At 40.7% G+C, this 21,557-nt stretch overlaps 2 protein-coding genes and 1 non-coding gene across 6 annotated transcripts; 2 read left to right on the top strand and 1 right to left on the bottom strand.

Moving 5' to 3' along the window:
• Nucleotides 1-789: 789 nt before the first annotated feature.
• tmc2b (transmembrane channel-like 2b) lies at nucleotides 790-10,882 on the top strand. The gene is made up of 20 exons (XM_069524050.1): nucleotides 790-976; nucleotides 1,090-1,131; nucleotides 1,391-1,796; nucleotides 2,995-3,141; nucleotides 4,170-4,260; nucleotides 4,367-4,448; nucleotides 4,556-4,662; nucleotides 4,763-4,861; nucleotides 5,227-5,369; nucleotides 5,461-5,608; nucleotides 6,536-6,730; nucleotides 6,828-7,007; nucleotides 7,715-7,873; nucleotides 8,012-8,140; nucleotides 8,773-8,840; nucleotides 9,115-9,354; nucleotides 9,723-9,848; nucleotides 10,181-10,259; nucleotides 10,349-10,478; nucleotides 10,580-10,882. The coding sequence occupies exons 1-20, from the start codon at nucleotides 931-933 to the stop codon at nucleotides 10,783-10,785; spliced, it is 2,823 nt and encodes a 940-aa protein (XP_069380151.1). The 5' UTR covers nucleotides 790-930; the 3' UTR covers nucleotides 10,786-10,882.
• Nucleotides 6,096-6,167, top strand: trnaa-cgc (transfer RNA alanine (anticodon CGC)). Its single transcript has one exon. It is a non-coding gene; the product is annotated as a tRNA-Ala (tRNA).
• LOC109633667 (aldehyde dehydrogenase 1A1) lies at nucleotides 10,878-21,479 on the bottom strand. 4 transcript variants are annotated; one of them, XM_069524053.1, is made up of 16 exons: nucleotides 21,413-21,479; nucleotides 20,462-20,592; nucleotides 17,250-17,360; nucleotides 16,187-16,359; nucleotides 15,340-15,444; nucleotides 14,925-15,065; nucleotides 14,664-14,793; nucleotides 14,330-14,391; nucleotides 13,804-13,932; nucleotides 13,522-13,635; nucleotides 13,257-13,359; nucleotides 12,779-12,963; nucleotides 12,523-12,687; nucleotides 12,241-12,398; nucleotides 11,987-12,061; nucleotides 10,878-11,794 (listed from the first exon to the last, which is right to left on the bottom strand). In XM_069524053.1, the coding sequence occupies exons 3-16, from the start codon at nucleotides 17,308-17,310 to the stop codon at nucleotides 11,722-11,724; spliced, it is 1,674 nt and encodes a 557-aa protein (XP_069380154.1). In that variant the 5' UTR covers nucleotides 17,311-17,360; nucleotides 20,462-20,592; nucleotides 21,413-21,479; the 3' UTR covers nucleotides 10,878-11,721. The 4 variants fall into 4 exon arrangements, with proteins under 4 accessions (XP_069380154.1, XP_069380153.1, XP_069380152.1 ...); XM_069524052.1 differs by having other exon boundaries at nucleotides 20,434-20,592; XM_069524051.1 differs by having other exon boundaries at nucleotides 17,250-20,323; nucleotides 20,434-20,592.
• Nucleotides 21,480-21,557: the final 78 nt, after the last annotated feature.

Here is a 21,557-nt window from a genome sequence, read left to right on the forward strand (position 1 = left end):
TCACAGGTTTGGACTATAAATTCTGAGTTAGTCAAATCTAGTGGCTTTATTCAAAAGTTATTGTCTTTTCATTGCAAAGTTTCCTATTTGTGTTTTCCATTTTTAATACAGCCATACCAAAAGTCTCAACATTTAATGTAACTTAGTCGGTCTAATAAAGCCTCATATATCCCCAACTAGGATCAATAAAGTTCATCTATCTCTCTATCTATCTATCTCTCTATCTATCTCTCTATCTATGTATCTATCAGCTTCAGCTGAACATTTTTTAATACACAGAATCACTATTTTGGATCCTGTTCCACATTACTTCATTGAAGTACAGTATAGCTTTAACAGGGCACTGTGGGCTGTATTTAAATACAGTGACATGTTTCACTTTGCTCTCAGAATTACTTAAGCTTCCATCCAACTTTAATGAGACCTGACCTTTATGTCTACATTTGCTCTGGTGTCTTGTTTCTGGGACACAGCTGAATGATTGCAAAAGTCCACCGTCCAAAGTCCAAAGTCCGACCGACTCAAAGTTATTTCCTTGTAAAATCACAAACATTAAATGATGGGACAGGTTGAATTTGAATAAATGTTGGGATTAAGCATGTGAAGTGTGTATGTGATCTTGTTGCTCCACTCAAATATTGATTAGCCGTTTGATTGACAAGTCCATTGTCTGACTGTTTCCTCGCCTGGCTCCTGATTATCATCCAATGATCGGAGTCTCTTTGACTGTTGTCAAGGAGCCAGGGCATTGAACAGCCTACGCCTGTGTGCATGTGTGTGTGTGTGTGTGTGTGTGTGTGTGTGTATGCATCCTGGCTTATTGACATGATACCCTCACAGGTGTATCAGCTGCTTACACTCAGTGCCTCATGGAGGGAGAGTCTGAAGTGAGCAGAAGAGGACAGAGAGAACTGAAGGAGAAACAGAAGGATGCCTCCAAAGAGGAAAAACAATGCAGTGATCAACGTTGAAGATGGTGAGAATTTATGTATTTATTTCAGCTTTAAATATTTACCTTAGTGCCTGATAATGATTTGGAAAAAATATTTTTTGAAATTGGGTTTTTATGTTTTTGTTCACATGTTCCAGTTGGGATGGAGGTTGATGCTGTGTCAGACAATGGAAGTGAAGGTGAGATTTGTAAAACATTTAACACAATGTGATGGTGCAAATTACTGCTGGGTTTAGTTCCTATGTCTTTTCTTCAAACCATTTGCATAATTTTCCCTATTATGATAGCTGAACTAAATGACTTTAGTATATTTTTACAACCCTTTCTAAATATTCTTTGTACTTATTATACAATAGAAATTTAGTATAAATGGTATTATCAGTGGGTAAAAGCTTCTGCCATTTGTGCACAAATGCAAACTGTGTATTTGTGTCTCAGATGAGGCCCGAAAGAGAAGTAAAAACAGAAGAGTCAAGCCACAACGTAGAGCCAAACAGGTCAGTGATGATGAGGATGACGAGGAGGATGAGGATGAGGATGAGGCACCACGGAAAAAAGGACGAAAGAAGAAGGCCAAGCCCAGAGACAGCGACGAAGATGACGAGGAAGACAACCGCAGTGTGAAAAGAAAAGGATCAAAGGCCTCCAGGAGGAGAGCTGCTAAGGAGGAGAGTGACGAGGAGAGTGAAGATGACAGACAGAAGAAAAAAAAGGGAGGAAGAGCGGTGACCAAAAAGGATAAAGAGGAGCAGAATAAGGGGAAGAAGGGGAATGTTAAAAAGAAAGAAGGGAAGGATAAAGATGGTGAGAAGGACAAGAAAAAGAAGAATGGGAAGTTGAACAGGTGCAGTATTCTCTGAGAGCTGCCTCTCACATACCTGCACGCTCCTCACACCTGTATTTACAGGCTTTCTCCACGCACCCATCCACATGCCTGACAGACTCTGCTTACATGAAGCTTATGTATGTGCCATTTAATAAGGAATAATGAATAATGAAATACTGTTAACTACATCAATATACAGAATACACAGTTCTTTCCCTGAATATATGATTTTTACAATATAACTGGTTGATTTTTTTTAAAGTACTGTAAAACTTCTTAGAGCTCAGGTGTCTATCAATTTATTTTTCAGTCATTTATATATCAATAGAGCATTAAGTTTATTATTCTTCATGTCAGTATGAAATGATTATGTCATCATCCAAAACATATGAAAGTCAGTTATGGTGGAAATATTTAGGTGGTGAAGATTTTAGGCTGTAATCCTCATCCATTACTTACTGCTGCCTTGAAACTAAAGCAATGGGACAAAACATTGGCTGCACTTTGAATGGTGGCAAACTACCAGTTCTGACTATACAGTGAAGATTTGAACATAACTCACAGGACAATATGCATCACAATTATTGATATAATAATGTAATTTGGGTAAAACATTTTGGGTAAAACATTTAGAAATGCCCCTGTGGCAGACAGCAGAATACATGCTGCCATTGCGGAAATTGGATAAACTAATTGTTTAAAACCTTTAATACGTTTTTGTTGAGGCCACTCTGGGGCAGTGGAAAAAAGCAGTAAAGACAACAATCACTTTACATGCACACCATTTTTCTGATACTAACCCGATTAAGACAATAGTCTGGATAAGACGCTGCAATGAAAACAGCATTTTCTGATCAACTTACCAAAAATAAGATCATAATTGGAATAAGTAATAACCGAATTAAAACATGTGGAGCACTCTGACCCAAGAGACATTATGTAGACATGTATCTAAACACCACAATCAAAATCTCTTATTCTGAATTAGATCAATAGTTGGAACATTAGTGCCATTTTGAATTCTGTTTTTGTTCTCTACCACATCCTGAGGGAAATATCCAGCCTCTTATCTGCTAAATGCACGACTTCACTCACTAGACGTTAATTGTGTGGTCCAGATTTTAGTTTCTATAATTTTGTACAGTTGTTCTCATACAGATAAGTTGTGATTCTGATGCAGTGCCTCGTCAAAGTGACAGCTCTCTCCCTTCAGCAGCTCCTCTTCTTCCTCTGATTCCGATGATGAATCGCTCTCGGAGGGAGAGATGGCAGCCCTGAAGGAACAGGTGGAGGAGAAGAAAAAACTGATCGCCACATTAAGGAACAAACCGTGGCGCATGAAGAGGAGGCTCGTACTGCTCAAGTAAAAACAAATATAAAAACAGAGGCCAACTGTGACTCACACGCTTGTGATAACTGTAATTTCTGGTTGTTGTTGTTGCACCTGCATTTTGTTCTTATTTTATTTTGGTGTTCTTCTTGTTTCTGATTCATTTGTTTCCACCTTTCTCAGTGTCTACCATCACTCATGTCATGTACATGTGATGTTGATCATTATTAAAACTTTGATTCATTGACTTTAGGTGTTTGATACTTCTCATTGTCAGTGCTTGTTTTTTTTAATTTTTTTATCAGAGATGTTTAAGAGAGAGGTCAGAGAAGGTTTCTCACGACCCTGGTTTGTCGTAACACAACTCAATAGTTTGAGGAAACTAGCTACAGGCAGTGAGCATGGTGGAGGGGACATGGCCTGATTAATCACAGTATCTCAGATGAACCTAATTCTGCACAGAAATAACTCATCAGACTTTAAAATCCTAAAAGAACCTGAGAAAGTGATTAGATCCAGGCAGATATTTGACAGGTTTTAAATTTAAATGTCATGTTCTCTCCACTGTGAGATGCACAATACAAACATCTATCAATCTCAGGAAAACACACAGACGCACACATGACTGCCTGTGGTTCAGCCTGTTAGACACCTTCAGTGTGACAAGGCTCTGAACAGTTCAGGCCACCTTGCTCAGGTCAAGGAGTTGTAGCTCAGTGTGTATGTGTGTGTGTGTGTGTGTGTGTGTGTGTGTGTGTGTGTGTGTGTGTGTGTGTGTGTGTGTGTGTGTGTGTGTGTGTGTGTGTGTGCGGTGTATGTTTCTCTATGTAAGCAAGGTTCTGGGAAGGGAACCCGATAAGTGTGCTGCATTCGTTTTTTCATGAGCTTGACACTGTTTAGTGCATGCAGTGAGCCACTGAGTTGCCAAGTCTTTGTAGTGTATCATCAATCAGTGAATTACACTACACCCTTCTGTTTTAACATCCTGTTACCACAGACTAATGCATTCATTGGTTGAAGAAGTCATGGTTTTCTATGATGTCTTCTGATTGGTCACACAGGGAGGCCCAAGACTTTGTTGAAAAGTTTGAAGGTGCTCTTGGGAAAGGAAAAGGCCGGAAGCTGTATGCATACAAAGTCATGATGACAAAGGTAATCTGTTCGTGTTATAACCTCGTTGACACCTAAAAATACAAAACTGCTAATTTCATTAATTTAAAATGTTGAAATAACCATTTCAAACTTTAACCCCCCCCAGAAACTGATCAAGTTTAAACGTGACTTTGAAAACTTCAAAACAGCCTGTATACCCTGGGAGAGGAAAATAAAAGATGTAGAAAGTTGGTATCACAACAACTTTATCTGAAAAAGAATCACTGAGATATGATCTTACTCTTTCTACTAACCGTCCTTATAATTCTGAATCAAGTTCTCTGTCTAATCCTAGGTCACTTTGGGTCATCAGTGGCTTCCTACTTTATTTTCCTGAGGTGGATGTATGGTCTGAACTTGGTTCTCTTTGGGTTAATGTTTGGCCTGGTGGTGCTGCCTGAGGTACAAACGTTGTCAGAATACACACTAACAGATGATACCTGATGTAGCAGACATTGTACATGTTTCCTCATATACACCACCCCCTCTCCTCTGTGTTTAGATCCTCATGGGTCTGCCCTATGGCTCCATTCCCAGGAAAACTGTGCCCCGAGAGGAGCAGCCCACAGCCATGGACTACTCTGTGCTCTTTGAATTTAGTGTGAGGATCTCAGCTCCATTTATCGGTTTATTTATCCTGCCTGACTCAACCTATGAAAACAAATCTAATTGATAGAAAAGACAATGTATGAAAACTGCATTTTAAATACCTGGCGTGGGTAAAGTGATGGCAAATAGTCCCTCACTTTTGATCCAGGCTTAGTATCGCTGTAGTGCTGACATAACTTTGTGGAGCCATTAGCCTGGTTTTAGCTTGGCTTTGTCTTCATCAAAATGTAATGTCACTATTGTGTTTCTTAACATTTTCTTAGTTTTGTTTAACCAAATGGTAAAGTTGCTTTGTACCTGCTTGAACGACTGTGATGTGTATCTGTAAGAATGGATATTTCTTTACCTCATCAACAGGGATACTGCAAGTACTCCTTTTTGTTCTACGGATTCTACAACAGCGAGCGAACCATCGGAGTGCTGCAGTTCAGACTCCCTCTTTCCTACCTGCTTGTGGGTGTTGGCATCTTTGGATACAGCCTGATGGTTGTCATTAGAACGTAGGCAAGATGAACACCAGCAAGAATTCAGATGTATAATGAATATACACAAATAGTTGATTTTTTTTGTTTGGTGTGTTTTGGTTTTCAGAATGGCTCGTAACTCAAATGAAGGAGGAGACGGGGCAGAGGAAGGAGAGTTCACCTTCAGCTGGAAGATGTTCACCAGCTGGGACTACCTGATAGGAAATCCTGAGACAGCAGACAATAAGTACGCCTCCATTACCACCAGCTTCAAGGTTAGCAGGTGTGTGTGTGTGTATTTGTGTTTGGAGGTTGATAATTTTTTGTCCATTGGTCTGTCCTGTTTTTGTGAACATAACACCTCATGAACACTTTGAGGGAATTTCTTCACATTTGGTACTTAAAATCTATTACATTACTTACTCATCAAACTTTTTTTATTTTTATTATTTGTCGGCTAGGGAATTCAAGGCCAACACTAACCCATTTTTGCTCTATTTTTGGTCTCTACCACATCCAATCACCAATTGTGTCATCCAGAATCTAGATTCCTCTATTTTGTATAGTATTGTATAGTATTCCTCTCATACAGATAAACTGAGTTTGTTTGAATTAGCTGATGTTGGTGTTGCTGCTGCAGTCTGATGTAGTGCCTTGTCAAAGTGACAGCTCTCTCCCTTCACACTTGAGTCCGTTTTATGAACGTTTTCTTAAAATTTGGCACAAACCTTCAACTTCACACACATACATTAGGTATATTGTGGGGATGTAGCTCAGTGGTAGAGCGCATGCTTCGCATGTATGAGGTCCTGGGTTCAATCCCCAGCATCTCCAGTCTTGTTAATGTGTCTGAGGTCAGCATGTGAGAAGAAACTGATATTGTTATCTTGATCAAATGTGAATGATGTCTCGCGGCTCAAGTGGTGTCCTATGGATGCACTGTATGAATGGGTTAATGACAAAAATAAAAGAGAAATGTAACATACTGTGAGTGATAATTCAACACTGGTTATATGCTATACAAATACAGACTTACTTATTTGAGCAGAATATATTAAAGTCTGCCTCTGGGGAATAAACCGATTAAGTGCAGTATTCATTTGAATATGAAATTATTTGAAACATGTCAAGTGCAAAATGATACACAAAACAGGTTTGAACCTTAATTTTATATATACATATTTATATTGTCCCTCCTGTAGGAATCCATAGTGGATGAACAGGAGAACCAGAAAGACGAGAACATTCATCTGCGAAGGTTCCTCCGGGTTCTCGCAAACGTTATGATCCTGTGCTGCCTGGGAGGCAGTGGATACCTCATCTACTTTGTGGTGAAACGTTCTCAGGAGTTTGCTAATATGAAGACAGATAATCTCTCATGGCTTGAAAAGAACGAGGTAGCTTGACACTAAACTTTGAAATTTGCTGGAAATGTGGCAGATCTGAGGCTTGATGATGAGATCGTGTCCCCTCCTCTCTTGTCCGATGTATCAGGTGGAGTTTGTGATGTCTCTACTGGGGCTGGTGTGTCCTCCTCTCTTTGAAACCATTGCAGAGTTGGAAGATTATCACCCTCGTATCGCTCTGAAGTGGCAGCTGGGTCGAATCTTTGCCCTCTTCCTGGGAAACCTTTACACCTTCCTCTTTGCCCTGTTTGATGAGGTCAATGCCAAGGTATGACCTGTGATCATAGGGTATTTATATGAAATTGGCCTGATATTGCCCATCTAAATTGGACGCTGTCTCACTTAAAATGAATTATTGTAAATTACAATTTAAGATTTTATAATCTGCATTTCTGACCTATTTTAAAATAATGCATTGACCCACAGTTATGTTGGGACAGCTATACAGCTGAGACATTGCCTAAATCTAAAGGAGACATATGCATTTTAATTTCTCCCTATCCTCTGTTGTGTTATATAGATTTTCTTGTTTGTAAAAAAGTAAATATTTTCCAGTTATAACCCTACTTCAAATTATAAACCTGAATATGAGCAGAAGATGGTTCCTTTCAATTGTGAGGTATTTGACAATATGGTTATTTGTTTGCTGGTGGTAAGCAAGAGAGAAGATTGATAATACTTATTTATTGGCTTTATATGTAAAGCTACAGTCACTAGCAGGTTACCAAAGGAAACAGGGACCAGTGTGGCTTTGTCTGAAAGTAGCAAGTTTCCTGTGTATGAGCAAATGAGTTAGCCGACTGTAGCTGTATTTAACAGACAGATATATAAACCATATTGATCTCATCTAACTCTCATCTGGAAAGTGATTAGAACTTCTCAATGCCCAACCATGCTGTACATAGTGTATTTGTTCAACATAAATAAGGTTTGCATGGCCTTGATTTTGTTGTTGATATATTTTCTGTTCTTTAGTTGGAGAGTGAGAAGTTAATCAAGAATGAGACTGAATGGCTTTTGAATCAGTACTATGCAAACTACAGCCTCCACTTCAACACGACAGACGTGCCTCCTCCGACTGTGGACCCAGCCGACGTCATCAGAGGACCCTGCTGGGAGACTGGAGTGGGAATAGTGAGTAACGGTAGAGTATAGAACTGCTGTCCAATGAGGGTGCAGACCTTTGCTTGATTTGCAGCATCATATCTCTACCTTACCCTCCTCAAACAGATGCCAAATTGATCTTATTTCTTTGCTTCTTTATCTGTGTAGGAATTTGTGAAGCTGATTGTGTCAGACATGCAAGTGACCTATATCACGATCCTGATTGGTGACTTCGTTCGAGCCGTTGTTGTGCGCTTCCTCAACTACTGCTGGTGCTGGGACCTGGAGGCTGGATTTGTGAGTACTTGTCAGTGTGTGTCAATAGATCACGTTGTCTCCTTGAGTATTACCTAAGCCAGGCATAATAAAGGAAATAAGAAAGATATTTCTTCCTTTGTGCATAAAGTGGAAATGTTGATCAATTCAAACTCAATCAAAAGGAAGAATTGTTTGCATTTGAGAATAGAAAAGAAGAAATGTCAAGCGACTGTGATTCCTCCTTCTTAACAGACCGTTGTCGGCTACACTCTCTTTAAATACCTAAAACTGATCACCACACTGTGTTTGTGTGCTAACGCAGACAGAATATCCTTGTTACTAAAACCAGTTCTTAAGCACAGCATCACCAATTCATCTACACAAGGCATCCAAGCCTTGCGTACCTACAGTTTTACAGCTGAAGTGTTTGTATTTGTTTTTATCATCGTTGTACTACGACCACGTCATTCAACTATAGCTGAACACTCACACTACAGCGCAGCTTGTATTGGTTTCAAGTCAACCTGATACCATACAATGACATCTGGCAGGACAGGTGATCCCTAACATGGAGCGAAAGAAGACACTGCATTGAGAAGTTAATTACAGAGAGAGAGAAATGCAAAGTGTATCAACTTGGCTTTACCATCATGTCTTTGTGTTTACACCAGCCTTCATATGGAGAGTTCGACATCAGTGGAAATGTCCTTGGACTTGTTTTCAATCAAGGAATGATTTGGTGAATCACTCTTTATTTTATGTCTCTTATAAATATGTCTACACTTCTGCTCTAAAGGCAGGGATTCTCAAATGGGTGACTCTAAGCTGCCCTCTAATGAAAAATGCTCATGTTTCTTGTTGCCTGCCTCCACTTTGTATATAATTATCAGAATATAAAGTAAAATCAAAAACATTAGATCACTAAATAGACAAGTCAGTATATTCATATACAGTATACTATGATTAGCTGAACACTGGCTGATGATTCTGTATTTTTGACTGGTTTTCCTCAGGATGGGGGCGTTCTATGCTCCAGGTCTAGTGGGTCTGAACGTGTTGCGTCTGCTTACCTCGATGTACTACCAGTGCTGGGCCGTGATGTCCTGTAACGTTCCTCACGAGCGAGTTTTCAAGGCCTCGCGCTCCAACAACTTCTACATGGGCCTGCTGCTGCTCGTGCTGTTCCTCAGTCTGCTGCCAGTCGTCTACACTATCATGACCCTGCCCCCTTCCTTCGACTGTGGACCGTTCAGGTCAGTATCACTGACAAAGGTAGTGACCATTGATGATGAAATTTGATTTAATATCTCAATTAGAATAGAATGATAGTTCACGGTGAGTTCTTCTTCAAGTATTTTATTGTCTACCTGAAAAGTTTTAGAACATCTAAAGTGAATTCATACAAATTTACTGGTGGTCTAGGCTCCTGAGTATTTGACACTAAACCACTCTGAGAAAACAAACATTTGGTTTCAAGAATCAATAAAGAAAGTTTTCATCTGCTGCCATTTATGCTCAAATATAATAACAACATCTTGTCTTACATATGTACTTTAGTGGACTGTTTTTTTCATCCAGTGATTTTATGCAACAACGTACTGTTTTTGACTCTTTCCTCCAGTGGTCAGGAGAAGATGTATGACGTGGTCATGGAGACGATAGAACAGGATCTACCCGCCTTCATAGGGAACATTTTTACGTACGCCACCAACCCTGGACTCATCATGCCTGCTGTCCTCCTCATGGTGTATGTATCATTTGTACAGGGGGTGAAATACTGTGCTATGTCTGTAAGAAAAGTAAATAGGGGATGAAATGCCAGTCCATGTACTGTAGAGGAAGGGAAATGTATCAAGGCATTACATGATAGCCTCTGAAATTCAGCTGTCAAAATGTCCCTGAGAATGTACAGGTTTTTTTCACATTGTTTGTATTTTTTTAGTTTTACATTTATAATTCTGTTAACTGACTTCACACATTTAGACACACACATTTAGAAACTGATAATCTTTGAAAATAAGATGCTGACTGGTTTACAATGGCTTTCACCTAAAAGAATGTTGTGTAATTCTATCACAGATTGGCTCTCTACTACCTGAACGCAGTATCAAAAGGATACCAACAAGCCAACAATGACCTTAAAAGGAAGATGCAAATGGTCAGTCCCCTCTGTTTCTCGATTTTTTCCAAATTTCCTTTGAGGAAGATTCAGTAAAAAACCGTCTGCTTTATGGACGGACACTTTAGGCTCGAGACGAGGAGAAGAACCGCAGGAACAACAAGGACAGCACTAATCAAGTGATGAAGGACCTGGAGGACTTGCTGCCGGACAAGTCTCTCATACCGCCTTCAGTCGAGGAGGAGCCACCCCCACCTGGTACTCTCACACACTCACACATTCCTTCATTGCACATGCTATCAGCCAGTTTGCACCTGACTATACTCGCCACTGTTTTTGTTCTCAATCTGTCTTCTCAGAAGTCGTAATTGAGAAGGGAGGCAAGTCTCCTAAAACGAAGCCAGGTGCAGCAGGGAAAGGGGTAAATCTGCAAAAAGAAGTGTCACTGGCTGCCCCCAACCCCAGAGGGCCAGTGACCCGTGCACCAGGGCCGAGAGGGGGGCCCCCTGGAAATGCCAGGGGGCCTCACCCAGGCAGAGGGAGGGGTCGGGGTGGGCCAAGGTAATAAGAGACATGGGTCATAGACCAAAACTCATATGATATATGATGATATGGAGGATGGAAGGACCACTGGGACGATGGAATAATAACAATGGATAATGTTTCACTAATTTATTATATTATTATAGTTATTTTACTGCATATATGAGAGGCATTGAAGTATTAGTATTATAAACATGCATTCACTATTGTACAGCTGAAAAAGTATATAGTTGCTGAAGTGTAAAGACAGAAATTATTGCTTTATGTTAAATACTATTAGAGCAAAAATGTTATGACACAGTACCAGGTTGTAATCATACAGACTGTATATAAAGATGGACAACTGGTCTCTACTTCCTCCCACAATTCAAAAATCCCATTCATTAATACAGAGGAGGCAGGATTTATGACCTATACTGCAACCAGCCGACAGGTGGCGATCAAGAAACTTCAGCTTCACTTTTGGGGAGCATTCATGTCCATCTTTATATACAGACATGGTTGTAATACTGATATACAGCATGGAGTGCGCATTGAAATCAGTGTAAAGTTTACCGGTTATCAAGATGGCTGAAGTTTTATTGATTTCATTTTGAAATCCCTGTAAATAGTTTGTTAAATGTCATTTGTCTATTTTTTGTATGAGGCCAATTAAAATGATTGTATAAGTGCTATTTAAGTTGTAACTTCAGAAAACAAAAAACAGGCTCACTACAGTGTTACAACTGGAAAAAACATACTCTCCACACAACTGTTAAGGTAAAATATCTCAGAAAATACAGGAGTAATTGGGGAAAAATAGGAAACATCTCAGCAGAAATGTGAAGAATAAATCTTCATGAAGTGACACAGATTCAATAATGGCTTCGAAACACACTTGTGAAAACGCCCCGCGGAAAGTCTGAAGCCATCAAGAATTTATAAGACAGAATAGAGTCAGTCCTGTGATATGATGATGTTACGAGTTCTTCTGTGAGATTTTGATGGTGACTGCCTTGACCTCTGTGTACTCCTGAAGAGCATATTCTCCCCTACAATAAAACAAACAAATGATTACATTGAGTTGTCATGACGTTTCCTCACATTACATGAGCAACATCTACCAGTCAAGTTGTAAAGTCACATGTAGCAAAGAACCGACCTACTACATGTGGTGGACATACTGTAAATACAGTGAGAATAAAGGGCTACTGCATGACAGATTAAACAGGGGTGACACTCACAGTTCCCTCCCATTGCCAGACATTTTGAAGCCACCAAACGGACACTGAGCACTCATGGCATTGTAGCAGTTCACCCTGGAAAAAAAGGCAACATTAGACTGACACTCATTTACCAAATGTATTCATTATTATGTACTAATATCATAAGTAATATTACAAAGTGTAATAAAACTTGAAGGAAAGTGTCTGTGATGATTTGCTGTGCAGATCCTACAGATCAGCTAAAAGCTGAACTGTAGAGATTCGATCCGTACCAGACCACGCCAGCCTGCAGCGCAGAAGAGACTGTCAGGGCTTTGTCGATGTCGTTGGTGAACACGCCTGCTGCCAGGCCGTAGTGTGTGCTGTTGGCTCTCTGGATGACTTCATGGATGCTACGGAAACACATGATCTGCTGCACTGGACCAAAAATCTGGATAAGAGTGTAAGAATTTCAGAGCACAGCGTTAAAATGAGGATGCAAATAATGTGGGTGCTTGTCATGTGCACCATGAATCATGGTTGCATATGTGCAGACGTGCATTAAAGCAGGGTACCTCTTCTTTGGCAATGCGCATATCATCTGTGACATCTGAGAAGATGGTGGGTTGGATAAAAAGTCCCTGCTGACCCCACGCGGATCCCCCACATTCCAGTGTGGCTCCCTCCCTCTTGCCGCTCTCTATCAGCTCCATTATCTTATCAAACTGCTTCTGGTCAATCTGCAGAAAACAGGATCAGTATTAGACAAGAGTTTTACTTCCTGACCAGCGAAACAACATCAGTTCTCACATAAATACGGTCCCTGTGTACCTGTGGCCCGTGATCCACCCCTGGCAGCAGGGGGTTTCCCAGGATTTTGGATGTGGCCCTCTCGACGCTGCGACGGACAAACTCCTCGTAGATCGGTTCCTCTACAAACACCCTGGATCCAGCCAGACAGCACTGGCCCTGGTTGAAGAACAGACCACTGTGGGCCTGCTCCACTGCGTACTCCACTGCAAGACAGACATGTTCACACTCAAGTCTGAACGGCTGTAGGTATATTGTTGCCATGAAGTAAGAAAGGTTGAACAGTATCATCAGTGTTTATTTGTGTGTATTTTATGTTCATGTTGACAACCTGCATATGAGTAATTTCAAAGAATCTAGCTCTCTTTAACAGTGCAGAGAAAAAGGCAACCCCTTCAATAGTGTTCAGTATGTTAATGCTGTAGCACATACTGAAGGTACAGCAAGATAACTACATTTTAAAAAAACTACCGTAAACTTAACAAGTATAAATACTCACAGTCACAGTCTGCAAAGACAATATTTGGATTTTTGCCGCCGAGTTCCAGTGTAACTCTCTTCAGATTGCTGTCGCCTGCAGCCTTCTGAATGAGTTTCCCAACCTAGCAGCCAAGATACACAGTTACTCCTCTACACAGGAGAGGAGAGGAGAGGAGAGGAGAGGAGAGGAGAGGAGAGGAGAGGAGAGGAGAGGAGAGGAGAGGAGAGGAGAGGAGAGGAGAGGAGAGCAGAGGAACTGTTTCTCGTGTCAGTAGAATACTTACAGCGGTAGATCCAGTGAAGGCGACTTTGTCTATGTCCATGTGATGAGAAATGGCACAGCCGGCTGTCTGACCGTAGCCCGGCACCACATTAACCACACCTGGAGGAAACCCGACCTGAACCCGGAGAATTGGAGGGAGCGATATAACAAACAGGCACCACACATGCACATGATCAGCTCATAATCTCAGAGCAGCTACGCAGGTCTCAACAATGTCTAAGTGAAAGTTTATAGCCGTTGTTAACATGTTCTTTGCTCTTACAAACAGTAATAATCCCAGTACCTCTTTTATGAGTGCAGCCATGTGCAGGGCTGATAATGGGGTCTGTTCAGCAGGTTTGATGACAACAGTGTTCCCACAGCACAGAGCAGGAGCAATCTTCCATGCAAACATCATCAGTGGGAAGTTCCACTGTCGTCCAATTTGCACACACATGTTCAGATGCAACAACATAAAGAGTTTCAATGAGTATAATTGATTTTAAGAAGCATTCAAATACAGGAGGATGTGGCATTAGCCAGACTCCGACAACAGCTACACTGATGTCAGGTAAAACAAGTTCAAACATATTGCCAGACTCAATATTCTATGCTGTAAAATTGTGTACAGATTACATTATTGTGTTGCATTGTTTGTAAGTGCTGTACAGATAAATACAATACACAAATACATATACAAATGTGAAACTTGATGAATATAGTTTAATGCCTAAGACTAAATATTCTTAACGGAATGTAAATATTTCAATGCTTTGCCTAAACTACATTCTTAAAGTGCTGCATATGACAGAATTGTTCTTTCTACTCACAGGAATGATCTGGCCACACACTCCAATGGGCTCATGTCGAGTGTAAGTAAAGTACTCTCCATCTAAAATATATATATGTGTATGGTTAACTCACTTTGAATAAACTGTGACATAAATGTCAGAATTGTTAAACATGGCTGTATACAGTATATAGAGAGTAGTAGTCAGAGTAGTTGATAAGTAAGTAAAGATACAAGATACAATATACAAACAATTAAATATTAAAAATTAATGTATACGATGTAAATAGAATACATATATGTAACAGTATTACACACACACTGAAAATATCTGTCTATAATCTTTATCTATAATTTAAACGACAACAACTCACCTACTGGGATGGTTTTGCCATGAACCTTGTCGGCCCAGCCTCCATAATATCTCAAAGTTTTGATTGTTGCCATCAGATCTACAAAATACGCCATGAGAAAAACTTTGCCGGAGTCCAGAGCCTCCAGGGTCTACAAACACAAAACACAAGAATCAATTAAAAAAGGAAGCCATTGTTTCATTGTATTGGTCTTTATTTTTTAAATCCAAATTGTATATATATGTTTGTGTGTGTGTGTGGGTGTGTCTGTGTGTTTCTCACTGCCAGTAGAAGCCGATCTCTCTCCACTAAGTCAGCAAGTCTATTAAGTAGATGACCTCGGTCTGAGGCGTCCATGGATCGCCATGGTGACCCCATCTGGAAGGCGGCTCGGGCGCTCCTCACCGCCTTGTCAACATCTTCCTAAAAGAGATTCAGTTTGAGTCAAGTCAAGTCTGTTTCTGGGCTCTAAAGCCCAAAATCCCAAATGACAAATCCAACAATTTGTGAAGCATAAAGCCTCTATCTTTAGAAACTGAATACGGATAAGGAAAAAACTCCCCATAAATGTATAATAAACAGGAAGAGTAACAGAGTAGGGATCCCTCCTGCAGGACAGAACACTCTACAGACACATTTGTACAAAAGGCAATGAACTGAGATAAGAATCACTTCTAATTGAACTGGTGATACTTACTGCATCAGCCTCCTCCACGTCACACAGCAGCTCTCCTGTGGCGGGATTATACACAGGAATCTTTTTCCCGCTGCATGACTCATGCCACTCGTTGTTGATGAACAACTGAGACACCAGAGGAGAATCAGAAAGAAATAACACACGCAGAAACAAATGATCAAGTTCCTTTTTCTTCCTCCTTTAAGTGGGGTCTCCCCGTCTTGTTGTCTCGGAGCAGATCAAAGTGGTTAACACACAGTGAAGTATATCAGCTCCTCTGATAAAACTAATAACAGGCTCGCTGGATTTAGAGGGAGGTGTTCTCCCTGATCTTTATTATGTGGTGCATCTGCATGCTGTAAATCATGTAGAGTATATTCAGGAAGCAGCTTTCATCAGTAAACCTACTGATAAAGGGCCAATAAAAAAAGTTTCCCTTAGTCATCTTGTTAAATCCACATTTCCATTCTCCTCTAATTACAAACAGACACAGCATATTTATTGTTTTCATTTTGGAAACAAACCAAATATAGTCAAATACTACACATCACTGTATTAAAGGGCAACTGAACCTCTGCATTATTCAGGCAAGAGGTGGAGAAATCGGGTGAAGGAAGTGATGTATTAACTTCACAGCTGAGATCATGTGATTTTCTTAAAAATACCCAGACACCAGGTAAAATATTTTTTCAATCAAAACTTGACATCTGAATGTAAAAGACCCACAAAGATCTGGCTGCAGTGGATGTGTCTGTGCACAGTGCTAATAATAATAGCTGGGAAAGATGAATCCACCATTTACTTACAGTGGTTGATTTACATATCCTTGTAAGATTATACGTGTGCTGCTTTAGCTCGTTTATCTTACCTTAGTGTGTTGAATTGTGGGCTCTGGGACTGGCATGGGCAGGGCCTGCATCTCAGGTCTGTCTACGCTCTGCGGACTGTGATTCTGGTTTGGAACCTGGTGGTTGCACCCGTTGCCAGACTGCTGCTGGTGGTCGTTGTCAGGCTGGGAGTTCATGTTTGCATGTTTTCCCTCTGAAAAACAGACACAAATGGAAGCCTGTGTCCAAAACCGAGCGTGTTTGTGTGCGTGCGTGTGTGCTTTCCAATGTACTGTAACGCATGTTGGTGTGACCCCTTGATTGTGAAAGTTAATCTTGTTATCTTGTTCACTGGGTGAGAATAGTTCCTTTCGTGTTGGCACAAGATGCCCTACCAACCCAGTGGAGTAACAGAGCCTGTGCCAAATTAGGTACTGGCATTGTCGGCAGGGTAACACCACAAGGGTCAGGGGTTACGACTGGCACCATAAAGTCGGGCTGGCTCTGAGCGGTGGACTGGACTGACCTCATTTGGACGAAGGGGATCAGAGAACAGCAGGATGCTGCTGAATACTACAGAGGTGTGCTTCATCAAATCCCCCCCCCCAAAAAACAAAGCTGTGATCAGAAATTAAGAATATTTCACCTGTCCTATTGTTTCCCCTCAATTTATATTTTCAATTTATGAAGCACAACAACTGTGTTTTTAACAGGTGCTATATACATTTATTTAAATTTAAGTTTATAATTATTACCATTACTTTTATTAGTAGTATTACATACACAGACACTCAAAACTACATTTAATCCATGCACACAGACAGAAAGAAAACAATGTATTGCCCCTTATCAAAGTTTTTTTGTGTCTCATCTTCTGTATTGATTAGTATTGAATACAAACAAATATTGGACTTAGATTTGCCTTGTTAAGGAGATTAAACACATAATTGGAGAAGAAGTATCAAGATTTAGTAGAATCAGTAAATCTTAACTTTAACCATCATTAATGAAGTAGCTTGTTGATCTTATCATAAGATGAACTGGGCCACAGTCGTTCACTGTAAAACACGAGAGGTTGCAAGAGTCTGTGTGAGGAGTCGTTACCTGTGGGAGAAGCTGATGAGGAGGCTCCAGCCTGGTAGATCCCCGCTCCGGTCACCGGCATGTTGCGGCTGCTCCTCTCTTCCTCTCACCGGCGGCGGAGCGGAGCCTCGTCTTTATAAGAAGAGGAGGAGACCGCATCATCCTTCACGTCTTTATAAGAGGAGGAGGAGGAGGAGGCAGTATCATCCATCACCCCCCCCCGTCTGATCACCGTTCACACTGAACCAATCCCACTTCACCCCACGTGTCCCCCCGCGAGGCAGACACCGCGCAGAAGACGTGTCGGTTAAAGCAGCGTGGCGTTCGGTGTGAGTTACACATTTGAAATATTATTAAAAAACATGTGAGCAATGATCAGGTCTCAGCTCATTTTACTGTGGTGGAGTTTAACCATCAGCAATTAGTTAAACTTGAGTCTTTCCATTAAATGCAACTTTAAAGCATACTGATCCTCACACTGTTTATATCACAGATAGACCTGCTGGTTACTTTGCTGATTGTGATTCTGCAAACAAATTACAAATACAATTTAATAAGGTGCATTCCAGTGGTGGATCCAGGATTTTTTTAATTGAGTTGCTCCAGTTTTAACAAAGGGGCAAATTATATGTCCAACATCCATGCACAAGTCCTAATTCAGTAAGGTGCACATTTAAAGGGATAGTTCACTGCAGTAACTGCAGCAGTAAGCAGTAGTGATGACACCACAGGAGCAGTATAGAAGCATTTTATGTTTTTTTTTACGTTTTAAGATGTGGTCGCCACTTATTTCAATTGGATTTGGTCGCAATTCTGTTTACCCCTGAAACTCCAAAGCTGTTTGGTGGACTCAAACACGCCATAGTGGTGAGGAGATAATGAGTGGATTTTCATATTTGGGTGAACTATCCCTTTAAGTGATTCATCGTTTACTGTTCTGCTCTATAGCTTTGAGGAATGCAACACAGTGTGAACTTAACATTTAAAAATATATTTATTGTTATGTTACAAGTGACATGTCTAGACTTTTAAAAACATGAACTTCAAACAACCACAAGCTGCTTTCGGTCAATTGTTACATTACTTCTGTTGTCCATGAATCATTTCAGCCCGACAGCCTGGACAGGCCCATCTACAAGGCAGCAAACATAATTGGGAAGATGCTTGCTTTGATAAGGGGCCTCCTGCTGCTTCACTGTCTCCCGCGAACAATGTGATCACATAACTTTGTCTGATGTGCCTATTTTGATCTAGAAATACACACATCGCTTTGAGAAATATCCCCTGGGACAACTCAACCTCTGTAATTAACCCTTGTTTAACAATGAAATGATCAGCAGAACTGCATTCAGGGAGTGTTGCAAAACACAGAGGAAACTGTCTTCACATACCGATGTGTATTGCTCTATTTTGTTGCCTTAAAACTTGTGCTATAAAGGCAAAGTTTTAAGCCTGAACGAGGATTATAACTCGTATTTAATCTTGATTTGCCTGCAGGTGTTTTGAGTCATGTACAGGTATGTTAAATCAGTAATTCTGCTCTAATGTCTGACTGTAAGCAACATGTTCTTCTTCTAGACATTTCAGCATCTAGTCCGTCTCCACAAAGTCTCTGTCTGCCAGAGTTAATGACAAGACCAGACTGCCTCAGCCTCGAGAGGACGTGGACCACTGGGTCAAAGGAGCTGTCGCTCGGCCTGACAGCACCGGGTGTCCCACGTTTGAGCCTGAGCCGAATCGACGGTTCGATGGAGAGTGAGAAAGAAAGGAGAATGAAAGGAATGAAAGATGGAGAGGGAGAGATAGTGAGAGAGCTCGGGAGGAAGAAGTAATACATGCATGTGTGAAAGGAGGGAAAAGGAGGGATGAAGGGTGCAAGAAGGAAGAGCAACAAAGGGCTTTGCTAATCAGTGAAAGGCAACAAGGTAAACATAGCAAATGATGAAAACTAAAAAGATGGCTGCTTGAATGAGAGGGACCTGGATCTGTCAGGTATTATATAGGTAGCTGTGGTTTTATGATGGTGATCCACATTGTCCCACACATTGTTCTTATATATTTCTTGGAGAGATGTTTTTATTAACCAGGTGCTGGATCTTACAGAGCAGGGCCGGTGTTGCTGAGGTCTGTCTGCCTGTCATGTCTATGGGCACGCAGCTCTCAGCAGTCACACCAACCTGCACTCACTGTGCATGGTGCACATTGCATGCATGTTCACAGAGCATTATCACATCATAATATAGTTAGCATTGTCTGACTGGGGTACAACATTTTCTCAGTATATGCATCACTCCTACAATGCTTTTCACACTATAGCCTGCACTCACTGTTACACTCAAGTGTTACAAGTACACATAGCAGGTCACTGACTTTACGGCAAAGTCTTCACTATTACATTTTCTCTGATTGGCAAGTTACATGAAGATGTTAAGGTGCCTTGATAAATCTGAAAACATTCAGGTGCTTTTCCATGTGCACAGTGGAAAAGCACTGCAGTATGACCAGATGCAGCTGATATTAGGAGACAGCCTCAACCCCTGATTAAAAACATAAAAGCTTTGGATATAAGTGTCCGTCTTTCTACAACAATGCAAGCATGGTTTGCAATTCACTACTACTACAACCCTGTATGAGGCTTATGTTGGGTTCTTGTTTATATAGGAGTGTGGGAATCATTTGGAATAAAACTGAGGATCCTGGTTTGAGTGTGGGAATAAATCTGTCTTGACACATTTGCACATCAGAAACAGAGCAGCTGCTGCCATGTTGTAAAAAAGCATGATTTAAGAAATTCAAGTCTCACCAGTGGGTATAATATATCCTGGCTCCAACACACACTGCTGGAAGGGATGGGCAATGGACGATTGGTAGGCAGATTAATCAAAGTGATCATCTGTTTGTAAAGATGTGCTTTTCTGTGACTGCAGGGTGATACTTAAGCAGTGGTACCCATGTGATTGCAAGCTGTAAGTAGCATGCGTAGGACATCTTGAAACGCACATGCATACGGGTCTGTTTGCCCCTCTAGAGATAACCAGAATTAATGTTTGACTGGGACACTTTCCTCTAAATCATGGAGAGCCACATGAATATATCTGTGGAAAAGAAAAAAGAGAAACTCTTTATAAATATATGTGTGTGTGTGTGTGTGTATGTATTTCTTTGCATACAGTGCATATCTCTATACTACACTAGTTCAATCTACCAGCAGTCTGAGACCGGTGTGGTCCTACTTAGCTTGGCAAAGAGAGACAGCTCATCCGAGTCCCCTTGAGCCTGAACTGAGGAGGACCAATGCGTGAAGATCCAGGTGAAGATCTGAGGTAATGCTGCTCCACTGGTAGCATCTCCACATGTCCACAGTCTGGAAGACAAACAGGATCAGATTTAATAGACAATGGATTAAACGAGAAATTGCAAAATTTCTATATAAATGATTTTTTTTAAACAAGCAACAAATACACAACCCATGTTTAGGTTCAGCATCGCACACAGTGCCGCAACTACATCAAATAGAAGTATTCATATATATTTTTGACTCAGACGTTTGCAAATTAGAATTGGATTTTATCACAACTGATGCTAGATACTGTCTAGCATCAGTTGTGATAAAGGACTTTTTTGCTTATTTAAGATCTGTGTCCTCAGTTATAGACACAAACAACTACAGTAAACACAATGATCACTTATAATAAATACAGATACAGATACAGATGCAGATGCACACCATACCATTAAATATTAGCTGTATAATCCCTAAAGAATGAAATGTACATTTACCATGTGGTCTTCAGTATGAGATAAAGGGCAGACACAGTTTAAGGGCACTAAATAATGCATTGTATGCATGATTGCAGGATGTGACATTTCAAAGACAGTGTGCAGTGTAAAGTGTTTTAAGATAAGATAAGATAATCCTGTATTAGACTTCATGACTATCTGAACCAAACAAACTCACGAGGACTGTCACTTGTTACCTTCCACTGCAAATAACACGATGCGTAACATTAGGAAACTTATGATCACACTAGTACGGCTAGCACCTGCTAGCTAACTAGTTAGCTACACCAACGTATTTGTAGCGGATTGAGCATCATTTATTAGAAACCACAGAAATGACCTGAACGCAGATAACCAGAAACAGTCCGTTCTTTACAACTCTCTTTAACTTTGTCAGAACTCACCATCAGTCTCTCAAGAGGACGCGTCTTCCGCTGTATCCTGGAGACCAGTCTTCTTCTGTGGTTTATCTGGACATCTAAGTGCTTTTACCGCCACCTAGCGTGCTGAGTTATAATTCGTTTTCAACGATGAGGGAAATATAAAGAT

This window comes from Paralichthys olivaceus, chromosome 4, assembly GCF_024713975.1.
Source record: "Paralichthys olivaceus isolate ysfri-2021 chromosome 4, ASM2471397v2, whole genome shotgun sequence".
NCBI classification, from domain to species: Eukaryota; Metazoa; Chordata; class Actinopteri; order Pleuronectiformes; family Paralichthyidae; genus Paralichthys; species Paralichthys olivaceus.

What these genes read in the sequence shown, in the direction of transcription:
- tmc2b (XM_069524050.1), top strand. Translation starts at nt 931, where the DNA reads ATGCCTCCAAAGAGGAAAAACAATGCAGTGATCAACGTTGAAGATG. An exon ending in ACAAAGTCATGATGACAAAG is followed by an intron (nt 4,261 to 4,366) that starts GTAATCTGTTCG and finishes AACCCCCCCCAG; the next exon opens with AAACTGATCAAGTTTAAACG. An exon ending in CTGATGGTTGTCATTAGAAC is followed by an intron (nt 5,370 to 5,460) that starts GTAGGCAAGATG and finishes TTTGGTTTTCAG; the next exon opens with AATGGCTCGTAACTCAAATG.
- LOC109633667 (XM_069524053.1), bottom strand. Translation starts at nt 17,310, where the DNA reads ATGCCGGTGACCGGAGCGGGGATCTACCAGGCTGGAGCCTCCTCATCA. An exon ending in CCACAATTCAACACACTAAG is followed by an intron (nt 15,445 to 16,186) that starts GTAAGATAAACG and finishes CTGGTGTCTCAG; the next exon opens with TTGTTCATCAACAACGAGTG. An exon ending in GGGTGGATCACGGGCCACAG is followed by an intron (nt 12,688 to 12,778) that starts GTACACAGGGAC and finishes TGTTTTCTGCAG; the next exon opens with ATTGACCAGAAGCAGTTTGA.